This window comes from Humulus lupulus, chromosome 8, assembly GCF_963169125.1.
Source record: "Humulus lupulus chromosome 8, drHumLupu1.1, whole genome shotgun sequence".
Classification (NCBI taxonomy): Eukaryota; Viridiplantae; Streptophyta; class Magnoliopsida; order Rosales; family Cannabaceae; genus Humulus; species Humulus lupulus.
The window spans coordinates 48978301-48990920 of NC_084800.1; the positions used below are offsets into that span (position 1 = coordinate 48978301).

A 12620-nucleotide genomic window follows, 5' to 3' on the forward strand; every position below is an offset into this window, starting at 1 on the left:
AAAACATTGTTTTTGCAAAAATAAGTTTTGATGCAAAATTGATGGTGTTTCGATGTTCTTGCGATACAAACATAAAAACTTGTTTTTCGCCAAAGCGATACTTTTTCGATGCAAAATCGATGGTGTTTCGATACAAAATCAATAGTGCATCAATGAAGGGTATATTATCATGTAAACAAGCTATAATGATCCAATTTAGTATGCCAGAGGTGAAAATTAATGCAGTTATGAAGGGTATAAATAAATGTCTAAATGGACATCAAGAAATTGGAGTTTAAGCTATCTTAATAGGTAAGAAACAAATTATGATATTATATGATCTGTTAAGTTATCATGGAAAGATCCATGTAAAGTTTGATCAAAACTGAACACTGATACATGGGATAACAAACAGTTTATCCACACAGTTAACATTACAATACAGAGCTACCTATCTATCTATCTAGGAAAATTTATTGGAGGCTCCAAGCTACCAACCAAAATTCCGAGATCGATGTCTTTGTCTTCAAACTTCTTTATGAAAGGGTGATTCTGGAAAGACAAAAGGAGAATTAGACATCATTCTAACATCAACTGTCATGATTTTCCAAATAATTGAAAGAAGAACATGTATTACTACTAACCAAAAGGTCCAAGGAGGATGACCTTTTCTTCGGATCCTTCTGAATGCTGCAAATTCAACAGTAAATATAATAAGACAAACTAACCTTTAATTGAAAATACCGGAGTAAGAAGTTGGATGTCAAGACTAACAATAGTAGTGTTTTGGAACTAATCATTTGACTCAAATATAGCTTCAATAAACTGATATTACATGCAAGAAAAAGATTACCAAGCTGACACAAAAGAACAGAATTCCGGGGAGAACTGATCTGATGGAGCAGTTGGTGGTGGGTTTTCCACAATAGCTTCCAAAAGTTCATAAAAGCTTGGCCAGCTTTGCTGATCTTCAGATTGCATATAAGGGAACCGTCCTATAGCACACTCGAGTACAACCATGCCTAAGCTCCAAATATCGCTGCTATAGTCATATGCATTTCCACTAATTCGCTCCGGCTAATGAAAGAAATTAAAACAGTCTTTCTTTATATTTCATACGAGTTTGTAAATCCATTAATATCTTGAAGAAATCAAAACAAAATGTTGTGTTTCAGGCCCCAACTCAAAATTCATCATTAAGGGATTAATTAACCGTAGAAGAAAAATAGATGACATACCGACATGTAGTTATAAGTACCCACAAATGTGTCCCTTTGACCTATAGAGCTGGCTAGTGTTGCACTTACACCAAAGTCAGTAATCTTCACTTCCCCTTTGTGATTTACAAGGAGATTGGATGGCTTAATATCTCTATGTATTACATGTCTTTCATTATGCAAGTACACAAGACCTTGTAAAACCTGAAATACAATTGTAAATCTTCTATTAAGCAATATATAAGAAAGAAAAAGAACCAAGACAAAAAAAAAAAAGCGGTAGATCTTAAAATTTAAGTTCAAAAGGGGGAAAATGGACCTGTTTACAAAGGACTGCAAGATATGGTTCAAGAATTGTATTAACTTGTTTGATCACATCTACTAGAGAACCACGATCCATGTATTCTAATACAAGAGAAATGGCTCCGTTGTGATAAAAAGAGTGGTAACAAACAACCACATGAGGACATTGTGCTGCCTGGTTTATTTTGAGCTCCTGTACAATCTGTTTACGAATTTCTTCTTGGATATTCATCTGGATGACCTGTAGGAAGAAAAGTAATTCTAAGTTATACACCAATAGCTGACTTCTTAACTGATATCAGCAATTTCCTTTGAACCTAGAGCTTATAGAAGAAGATACAACGTTGAACTGAAGACAGAACGATAGAATATACTATTGCTAATTGCATTAGTATACCCATAAATTTAGTCATTTAGAAAGGCAAATATAGCTAATCCTATATTGCCTTAAGTTTAATAAACAAAAGCTGGTCATTTAGGAAAGTCATACAAAAGGAGTGAATGCCGCCACATTAAATTAGTGAGTTCCAAGTCAAGATGTGACCCTGACGGGCTGAAACTAACAAATATGAGTTAGACAATATATCCAAAAAAAAAAGTGTAGACCTCCTATTATGTGTAACACAACAATAAGAAAATTTCACACAGTAATTGAGTATAAGAGGGGAAAAACTTTCCGCTAGATCAGCATTTACTATCAAATTGAATTCAGAAATAAAAGAAAACACATATATAGAAAACTACATTAACAAGTTCAAAACAAAAAAAAAACAAGTAGCAGTTATTTCTTGGTAAGCTGACCTTCAAGGCAAACAACTCTCCTATCCATTTATGACGAACAAGTTGTACCACACCACCACTTCCTTTGCCAATTACTTTAATAGTCTCAAGATCTTCCAATGAAAACTCGATGCTAAGCTCCTTATTATTGGTAGGCTGTTCAATTACGAAAGAAACTTTTAAATTAGAAAAAAAGTCGTTATAGTTTACAAACAAGATGGAAACATATATATCAACATGATATATTCATTAATATGCACTGCCACATAGCAGGCACAGACAATTAGTCAAGACATAAACATGGTGGAGACATTAAAAGATCAATTCTTATAGGCCTGAAGGAATATATCGTCTTTATTATTTTCTAAATACCCAAATTCGTATTTTCAGCTTAATTAAAAGTGACTCAAACTTATGATTAAATGGAAAGCAATGATCAGATGATCAATTCAAGGAATGATATGAATGAAAATCTTACGAGGGCTTCCTTTTCTTCTGAGATCAGCCGCAACCCTTTCTGGTTTAGGAGCAAATCGCCATCATGAAATGTACCACTTGCAGTCCTGAAATTGAAAATTCATCGAACTCTTAAAGAGGGAAATTTCTTACCACTATCTGGTTAACAAGTAAATAAAATAGAGAAATGGGTTGAGAAGAAAAAAGAAATAAGACTGCAAGGAGGCTACTTAATTATATTAGCCACAAAAAAAATATTACCAAAGTCAATAAATGTCCCAAAATGACCAAATTACTCTACTTTATCAGCAAAGCACTAGCTTGCAGTCAATTACAATCTTCAGACTTTCAAGTATTCTTAATTATACACAAACCAATGCCACTTTCGCTACCATATATTTTCAGCAGTCAAACAAAGCAACACGAATAAGGGGTGAAAAAAAAGCCCAAATCAAGAAAACAATACATATAATAGAAAGATCATAAAGAGGAACTCACAAGAAGGAAGAAATTGAGGTTTCTTGAACAGGAACGGAGAGCTTGAGTTGCTTCAATGGCGTCTTGGTCTTCATGATGATGGGTACAGAAGAGTAGAGTAGAGAGGAGAGAAGTTAAATCAATTTTCCGTGGGGTCGCTAGGGTTTGTCTGTGTAAAGACGGATTCAAAGAGAAACTTTCTTTAATGTTTTGTGGTGTGGTATGGAGTGAGCATGGAATATTGATTGGAGAAGGCGACAATTGACTCGTTAAAGTACTTGCATAAAATTCAAACGACTTAGACCGCGCAACGTTATTTTTATATTTTTATTTTTAATTATTAAATTTCAAATTCTGATATTTCTTCGAGGAAAAACGGCACAGTTCATTTTATAAACGCGTGTCGTTTTGCGTTTGGACTCGAAATATTGTCGTTTTCATTCTCATACGTCATCAATTGTGATTCGTGCCTTGACGTTGATGATGGTATCAATAACAACGACATTTCGTTTCAATCTTCTGGAAGAACGACATTATTTTTATATGTCGTTTTTGTGTTATGTTTATTTATTCCAAGGGCCGTTCATTTTATAAAAAAAGAAAAGAAAAGAAAATCAATCAATCTTAAACATAATTGGTCTCTCAAATTAGAATTTTTCACAACTTAGACCTCGAATTTATAATTACATTTCATCAACACTGAATTCATAAAATAACTTAAGGTACACCAATAAATAAGTTTGGGGTATTCAAGTTGAAAGTTGGTGAGCCAAAACTAGTAAACGACAATAACTTCTAACTATTAATTGCTGAATATACAATACAACTAGAAGCAAATTTTCTTCACACAATTACTAGTTATAGTTGTAACTTGTAGTAGAAGGCTTTTGTTTCAAAAAATAAGAAAATGTACACACAATGCAGAACAATAAATTTTTGTATAAACTATAACAGTAAAACTTGGAGACCAGAATAACGTAACAATAATGAATGGCCAAGTAAAATTTCCTAAATGAAGAAAAAAAAAACTCTTCTTTCATACTAGAGTTCATCAATTTCCTACATGAATGACCAAAATTCATTCTTTGATTCTTCGGCTGCATTAAATGTTTTTGAAACATCAAGATTGGACCTACAATATGAATCTCCCAAAGTCCCCTTCAGCCTTTACCTTACTTGAAAAATATAAAACAATTTTCAAAGCTTAGAGGGGTAAAAAAAATAAAGATAGTAATACAACATATGCAGGGAGCCACAACCATATGTCCAAGAGGTATACATACTTTCTTATCTTATACCTTGGATGGTTTTTGTCAGTTGTCTTCATTATCATACAAAATTTCTCAAACCATTAAGTGTTTTTAACATCAGCTCAATCGTTGCGTGAATGGGGCAAAATATACTTCTTGTTTCTTCAATATCAAACTCTCCTCAGACATGGTTGACTTCCAAGAGAACTGAGACGAAGGTAGCCACAAAGAAGGTAGAGAACCATGCAGGAAAAATGATTCGGGTGGACAAAGATTTCGAAGAAATTGCAGTTGTATTACTTGCAATAGTTTTGTTGCTCCTGCATGAGAATCACAGAAGAGAAGCAATTTTAGATTGACATTATTAGGTGGTACTGAGCACCCAAAGATTTGAAGCTAAGGTTTTCGCAGTAATAAACTTACCCAGCAGTCATGTAGAGACAACTGTCATAGCCTGCACGGTTGAAAACTTTCGTGAGTGAAGATTCTCAAGTATGGCCCTTTTCACAGTTAGATGAGCTAAGTAGGCGAATAAGAGAAGTAAACTAGATTAAGCAGCTACTCCAAGCATAACAGACAGCCGAAAAATAGCATTTTCTCCTATTCTACCTTTTCTACTATTTAGCAAAGGGCCAAACTTCTAGAGAAAATAAAATAAGTTGCTTAAACTTCTAGTTTTTCATGTCCTAAGGCACTGTTTTGTACATGATTTTCACAGCTTATTGGCTTCACCGTTAAAGCAGCTAGTTTGATGTGTTGGTTTACTTTTTTGTAAGATTTCTGATACCTGCACAAGATTAAAATAAAAATAAATTACATACTTGGGTCCCTGTCAACTCTAATTCCTGCACCTCCGAAGCTGCAAGCTATTTCGCTAGCCCCATTTTGCTGGTAGTAGCTGTTAAATGCATAAGAAGCATGAGATGCCAGATTATCTGGCTCATAACAAGGCTGGCTAGGCTGGATAGCAGTACAGTCCACATTTCCAGAACCACAAGCCCAATCCAGGGCGCTCTGCAAGTCGATTTCAGAAGTCTTGTTTGACGCGATGCACCATGTATTTGTTCCATTTGAGCTGGTGGAATTAGACCCTGTAGCTACATCCACAGTACCTCTTCCAGTGAAATCCAGGTTATAGACACTGGTCTGGTCTGGATAAAACAATCCCCAGTTTCTTTCAGATTCCAATCCGGGTTTCCTGTTTTCATTGAACAAGGAAAATATATACACATCAACCTCCTCTCCAGTCTTTGCAGGTGTACCAGTATTGTTTATGACATGGCGAATGAGATTAGTATTATAAGTTTGAGCATTATCAGGAGTAGCAGCCGTCTCCTTAGGAGATCCTTTGGAGGGCCAACCTGTTTCTGTGACCATGACTTTGATTGTTTTGAAATTCAAAGCCATCAGTGCATAGTAGAGAGCATCAATCTGAGCATCAAACATGTTTGTGTACAACAAACCAGTATTTGGATCAATTACTTCAGAGGAAGACTCAAATAAAGCATAATCCAGAGAGATATTGCTAGCTGAATCTCTATAAGCATAGTAAGGATAAATATTAATCATGAATGGAGAACCATTTTCTGCAAGAAATTCCAGCAATGGTTTGAGGAAAAATGCATGGCTACTATTAAAAGCCCCTGCGGATGGAGGGAATGATCGAGACAGAACTCCAAGGGAATGAGTACTTGAGACTTTAATCTTCTTCTGCAGACCGGCCTTTCGGAGGGCTGTAAGTACATTTTTCATGGCAGGGACTACTAAAGCAGAAACATTACCAGGGCTCTCAGTAACTTCAGCACCAACAGTAATGTATGTAATCTTTGTAGCTGGATAGTAAGGGAGGATGTTGTTCTTAAGCCAATTGTCTGCATTGGATTGGAACTGGGAGAACGATAGTAAGTCCGAGTTTGGGACTCCAATCATTAGCTCAATTCCAGTGTTTGCAAAGGCCTTGAGGACTTGAACATTAGAGTCATAAATCCTCACATATTTTATGTTATGAAGTTTAACAAGCTCAGCCGCCTTGTCTGGTACAGGAAGATCATCAGCATTTCTTCCATAGCAAACTCCAACAAAACTTGCACGGCAGCCATCTGCCGAGAGACAGTTCATCAAAATCATAAAATGGATTACATATGCCGAAACAAATCATGTACACGAACAATCAGAGAGACTGAGAGCAGATTAAGTCCTCAACTAAAGGAGTTTCTCTTAGTGTTGGGAAAAAAATTCTTTCTTAAAAACAAAATTACAGTTGGTACACATTGCATAACAAACGACCTAGTTAAACATATCATGATCAACCTTCAAGGAGACTCAGTTAAAATGGTCCAATCTACCAAATGGGAATGAACAAAACTAATTCATGTAGTAAAATTTCCTCAACTCTGCAGTTGCACTACCTTAAAACCCAAGTATATTATCAAAAGACACTCGAACCTTAAAGTGGACACTCATGTACTCAGTTATTCAGGTAGATAGGTATAGTTTTAAGGTCACTATTAGTTCATTAAACACAGAAGATAATTAGGTGGCCCAGATTATGTTCAATCCAGCCCTTTGAAACAAATTTAAAAGGTAGACCTAGAAAACAACAGTGGTTTCTCTTTCTCCCTAGTTTTCCTTACTTGTTACATGGGTATTCCTCTGTTAAAAATATACATTGACCAAAAAATACAAGTAAGCAGAAGCATATATTTATGAGAAATAAAAGCACCGACATTGTCCTCGCATTCGCATTCACTATAAACAAAGATCTAATAATCTGCAAACAGAGAAAATAAAACTGAAAAACGTAGCAGAAACACCATAGACATTTTCAATCCCACAAACACATCAAAGAGTAAGAAAAACCAGAAAGAAGGAAAATCAAAGAAAAATGGCACAAACCCAATAGTACAAGCAACAGTGAAAGCACAAAGCCAAGCCTGAACACCCTCCCCATTGGGTCTCTCTCTCTCTATACTCTGCTTCTTCTTTCTAGCAAGATTGAAACGGTATTATTCTGAGCACCGCTACTACCAGCAACGGCTCTAACCTTTTTTATGTTATTTGTTTTTAACTTTATGGAAAAACCACCCACTGGTGAGCTCGAGAGCAGAGCAGACCAGAACAGAAGCATAAGCACTAAAAACAGCATCCGAGTACTTAAATTATGCTTAGCTTGTATTTATGGGAAAAGGTTCTGTGGTTTTTTTCAGGGGACAGGAAATTATGTCAGCAGGGCCGGACTTATGCGCTTATTTTATAAATTATAGTTTAATGAATGGCCTCGGGTCCATAACACAAGTAAGATGTCTGTTCTGTTTTCCACTACTCCGGTCCAAGTACCCAACTACATTTATGTAAACCCTTTTTTTCCCCTTGTCGAACTCGAAAAAGTATAAACAAAAAAAATTATGACAAAAAAGAATTTGCTTGACACACGTGAATATTTAATAAAAACATTCACTTTCATTTTTTTTTCATCAGAAATTTATTCATATAAAATGGTGAATATTGAATAAAAACATTCACTTTCATAAATTAAAATTGAACGGACCCTTTCAACATCAAATATATTACTTAAATGTTATAATAAGCTTGAGTCACACTCTTGATCTAATGGGTTTTATGGCCGTATTGGTACTTATATTTTCAATAGTGATTATTTGTTATTTTATAATTTGAAGTTGTATATTTTTTATACCTTAAATTAGAGTTTATTGAACAAATTTGAGGACAAATATATAAATATTAGATGAACATTATTAAAAATATAGTATACTAACTTTATATTTCGGCAAAACTGATAATATTAAATAACTATTTACCCAATATAATTTTGAAATAGAATCAAGACTCTTTTTTAAAAAGAAATAAAATACATAATGATATATTTTTTATTTAACATAAACAGATTTATATATATAATGAGTGTGTTAGATATTTGTCTAATAATTCAAAATTTTAATGGTGTTATGTCATTGAATGTTGATAGTTATTATGTGTTTTTTTAAAGGATAATTATTATGTGTTTATACCTTGGACTTAGAGGTTATAATAATTATTATATGTTTTATACCTTGGACTTAGAGGTTATAATAATTAATTTTAGTTGAACATTGCAACTCACTGTCACTGCATCAATATGGAATAAACTTTAAAAAAATACAAAATATATATATATATATATAAGAATAACTAAATATCAACCTATAAAAAAATCTTAAAACAATATAAAAATAACTGGAAAACAACATTAAAAAAGAGAAAAGACAAAATCATAAAATTGTAAAATTTCTTTAAAATCGTAAAATTAAAAAAAAATTAACCTTAAAAATATAATTTATTTTAGTAAAATTAAGTATTTTTTTTGTAAAATTATATTAATTATATAATTAACATAAGAGAAAATAATAATAATAATATTAGAAGGGAGCTAAGAGGATTAGGGATGGTCATGGCCACACTAAGCTTTTTAAAATATATATATATAAATTAGTGTAAGAAATTTGAAAAATGTATTTAAAATGTTCTATACATTTTAAAAAATAAATAAAAAAATAGCCCACTGTAATTTAGTTCTCACTCCATCACCGATTTTTAGTATTTTATTATTTAGGGCAATGAGTTGAGATGAAGTTATAATAAACTAGTGTGAAAATTAAGTTATTTTAGTGATAAAATGATACCACTTTAAAATTTTGTTTTGGCTAGCGTGGCTTTTAGTCCAATTAAGGTTAAGGTGCTCCATGTTGCCCATTGGTCATGTTTTGTTGTTTTAATTTTTCTTATTTGTTAGCTTTTGTTTGGGTTTGTTGATGTAATAAGGGTGTTATATCACTTTGTCCCCGGAGGATCTTCGCTTGTGCTATTATGTTAGATATTTTCTTTTATTTAGGTCATACCTGGTGGTGTCGTCGATTCGATTTAGAACATCACCACTTAATTGTAATTTTTTAAAAGGTGATCATTTATTTTATGTTGGGATGGGATTTTGATCTATTTTGTGTGTGTCTCCCCATGTTTGAGGATGACTTTAGTATTTGGCTGATTTACTCTTTCACTGTAATTGGCTTGATTAGTTTTTGTTTGGTAATTTTTTTGGCGAGATCTTTACAACTCTTTTAGTATTGTCTAACCTGTAAGATTATGATCAATTTTTATCTTGAATGAAAGTTATTTTCTCTTAAAAATAAAATATACAAACTTAAGTATCGTTAGTGCTTACCACAACAATTAATATATATATATATATATTTGTATTGAACTAAATAAGATTAAATTTAATGTAATCATGTAATGTTCTCGATATTGTTATATTTTTTTTTTCGAATTCATTACGTGTTATAACGGTTGGAAAAATAGTGTAACACTATTTTAGAGTAACATTTTGAGGCATGATTTTTATTGAGACTCGTTATTAGTGAGATGTATTTGAGATGTATTTGAAGATTTATATTCTCCTTCACGAGTACATACAAATCAAGTATTAATGTGACGACCCAAATTCACTAATTAGGCTTAAGGGCCTTAATTAGTGTGTCTGGAGGGCATAACGGAGATTATGTGTGATTGTAATGATTAAGATGCATGATTATGATTTAAAGCATGTTATATGACTATGTGTATTATGTTATGTGATAATTATGCTATGTGATTTGTACCACGTGGGTGTGGTGATATCAATGTGATGCACTTGCCGAGACGGTCCTAGAAATCTAGATAATGGTAACTGGTGATTTGGTAACCTGCGTAACTGTTAGTAACCATAGAGAGTAACAGGTTTTGTTGGAAAGGTGGTAAAATTGTAAAGTTAGTAAAAGGACAAGTGTGCCCTTGAGGTTTAGGTAGAAAGGGATATTTGAGGAGGGCTAAAGTGGTCTTTTGGTAGTGAATAGATGAGCTTCAGCTGAGAGGAAAAGTTAGTCACGTATAACACTTAGGAGGTTGATTTATGCTGAAAATTAGAGGAAAATCTAGAGGAAAAGAGAAGAAGAGGGAAGCTGAAGTTGGGAGACCTAAGAAGATAATTTTGATGATTCAAGGCAATTAAGCTAAGCCTAGGCCAAGATTACTCAGAGGTAAGGGTCTATCTATGATTTGTTTAAGTTTCAAGTCTGGTTTTTGGAGGATAAGCATGAATTGAAGCAAGTTAGTGGCTTGTTGTGCATGAAAATTCAGCTAGTTTGTCAAGGAGGAATTCAGTACAAAGCTTGGATTGGAGGAAGCTCAAGTTGAATTTCTGATTGAGGTAAGGATATTAAATATGTTTGCAATCTCGTAGCTGTTATGATTTAAGGATTTAGAGGTCTGGTTTGGACTTTTCTCAAGTTTTGGTTTAAGTGTTTGAATCTGAAACTTAAGTGTGAATTCTGAGAATAGTTGTGTAATTGAATTAGATTATGATGTTTATAGGTTGTGGTATGATCTATTTGGGGTTTTGAGTTGGTTTTGGGGCTTAGGTAGGAGTTTGGGGTGATTTGGAATGATTTGGGTTCGGGAAAAACGCAGGGAAAAACCCAGATTTTTGGGCTTGCGAAGGAGCGCCGCGGCGCTGTTCTTGCGCGCCGCGACGCGAGGCTGTTTCTGGGCAGAGCAAGTTCTGTGACTTGCTGGGCGCCGCGGCTCAAACTTGCTCGATGTCGCGGCCCTATAGGGCTGCGCCGCGGCGCTAGGCCAATTTCAGGACATGGGATTTTGCAATTTTGAGCCTTTGCTCCGGGGGTTCGGGGGATGTCTTCGGTGCATTGTTTTAGGGATTTGGGGAATTCCGAGAGTGTGGGATTGGTTCCGGGAAGTAGTTTTGGATTGATTAGTGACAAAGGATGTTTCATTTGTGATGTGATTAGGTCTTTGGAGAGGCTCGGGGTAGAGGACCGTGCTCGCGGCTTCGTGGCGTCGGAAACTAGTGAATTGAAAGGTAAGAAAACTGCACCCGGTAGTGTAATTGAGATGGGACTAAGTGCTCCCGAGAATTGTGTCGTGTCAATGTTGGTATTACGCCATGGGACATGTAAAAGCGGTCTAAGAGTACCGTACATGACATTAGCGCACAGGGCGCGGATTGGCCACTGGTAGCCAAGGACAATTGGATAACGGAGGGAGCAGCCTGAGGGCGCTAGCCCTAGTTGTCATTTGTGAACCGTAAATGATATGAATTGACATGCCTAGTATGTGGAGTACTTGATTATACTGACTGATGATATATCTGAATTCATGTGATGCAATGTGAGATATCAACTTGTCTGTTAATTATTCATGCTCTGTTGTTGTTGAGTTTTCTTGCTGGGCCTTGGCTCACGGGTGCTACGTGGTGCAGGTAAAGGCAAGGGCAAGCTGGACCAAGCCTGAGGTGGAGAGCTCCGAGGTGGAATGTACATAGCCAGTGGTTCGGCCACCACGGTCGAGAAGTGGACCAGGACAGGGATCACCTAACTGCTTGTTTTGCCTTAGTATGGCCAGTTGTTGTATATAAACCTTGAGACTTTTGTAAATAGTCTTTGAACTTAATATTTTTGGGATCCCATGTAACGGATGATACTTTTTAATGAAAATGTGGCTTTTGAGACCAAAACGCTTTTAACCCTAGTTCCTTTATAGTTTCAATGACACGATTTTATTTAAATGACTTGATTAGCAAGTCTGGCACTTTATAAACACTCAGTGTAACGGTCTTGGCTAACCAGGGCGTTACAATTAATATGCTTATAATGGTTATAGGGTTAATGATAAATTGTCACTTAAAGTAATCAAATTGATAAGAAAAAATAATGGGATTTGTGTTAGTCTCAAATGAAAATTTGAGTATCCTTTTAAATAGATATATATATATATATAGAATTTCATATCCTTAGTTTGGTAAGTTCATAAGCAAGAATGCATGCTACTTGTGTGCAATCGCGTGTCTTGTAGGCATAAATGTAGATCCACAACCCATAATATTTTAGAACACTATAAATGAATCAGGAAGATCTCCTCTTGCCTTGCACGAAGATTGCTTCATAATAAGATGTATTTATAATGCATGTGCTTTTATTTTATTTTAATATATTTGTACTCTCTTCATCTCCACTTCTCACAATATATGTTTACGTTAGTTATTTTATATCAATATCACTGGTGAGTCGGTTTTTAGCATAGTTGTTATCCCGTGTTTAGGGTAAGTTTG

The 12620-nt window shown here is 34.7% G+C and overlaps 2 protein-coding genes across 2 annotated transcripts; both read right to left on the bottom strand.

Moving 5' to 3' along the window:
* Positions 1-259: 259 nt before the first annotated feature.
* Positions 260-3462, bottom strand: LOC133797132 (mitogen-activated protein kinase kinase 6). The gene is made up of 8 exons (XM_062234940.1): positions 3234-3462; positions 2758-2842; positions 2301-2435; positions 1516-1740; positions 1218-1400; positions 833-1056; positions 624-669; positions 260-531 (listed from the first exon to the last, which is right to left on the bottom strand). Exons 1-8 carry the CDS (start codon positions 3305-3307, stop codon positions 439-441), a joined length of 1065 nt encoding a protein of 354 aa, XP_062090924.1. The 5' UTR covers positions 3308-3462; the 3' UTR covers positions 260-438.
* A 763-nt stretch (positions 3463-4225) lies between these two features.
* LOC133797133 (glucan endo-1,3-beta-glucosidase 13-like) lies at positions 4226-7687 on the bottom strand. The gene is made up of 4 exons (XM_062234941.1): positions 7358-7687; positions 5284-6561; positions 4886-4916; positions 4226-4782 (listed from the first exon to the last, which is right to left on the bottom strand). Exons 1-4 carry the CDS (start codon positions 7410-7412, stop codon positions 4644-4646), a joined length of 1503 nt encoding a protein of 500 aa, XP_062090925.1. The 5' UTR covers positions 7413-7687; the 3' UTR covers positions 4226-4643.
* Between the last annotated feature and the right edge of the window lie 4933 nt (positions 7688-12620).

Bases quoted from the DNA above. Each gene is read 5' to 3' on its own strand.
- LOC133797133 (XM_062234941.1), bottom strand. From the start codon at position 7,412: ATGGGGAGGGTGTTCAGGCTTGGCTTTGTGCTTTCACTGTTGCTTGTA. The intron at 6,562-7,357 runs GTTTGTGCCATT...GTCTCTCGGCAG, and splicing joins ACTGTTGCTTGTACTATTGG to ATGGCTGCCGTGCAAGTTTT. The intron at 4,917-5,283 runs GTATGTAATTTA...TCAACCGTGCAG, and splicing joins TAGAGTTGACAGGGACCCAA to GCTATGACAGTTGTCTCTAC.
- LOC133797132 (XM_062234940.1), bottom strand. From the start codon at position 3,307: ATGAAGACCAAGACGCCATTGAAGCAACTCAAGCTCTCCGTTCCTGTT. The intron at 1,401-1,515 runs GTCCATTTTCCC...ATTGTATTTCAG, and splicing joins TTGCAGTCCTTTGTAAACAG to GTTTTACAAGGTCTTGTGTA. The intron at 532-623 runs GTTAGTAGTAAT...TTGTCTTTCCAG, and splicing joins CATCCTCCTTGGACCTTTTG to AATCACCCTTTCATAAAGAA.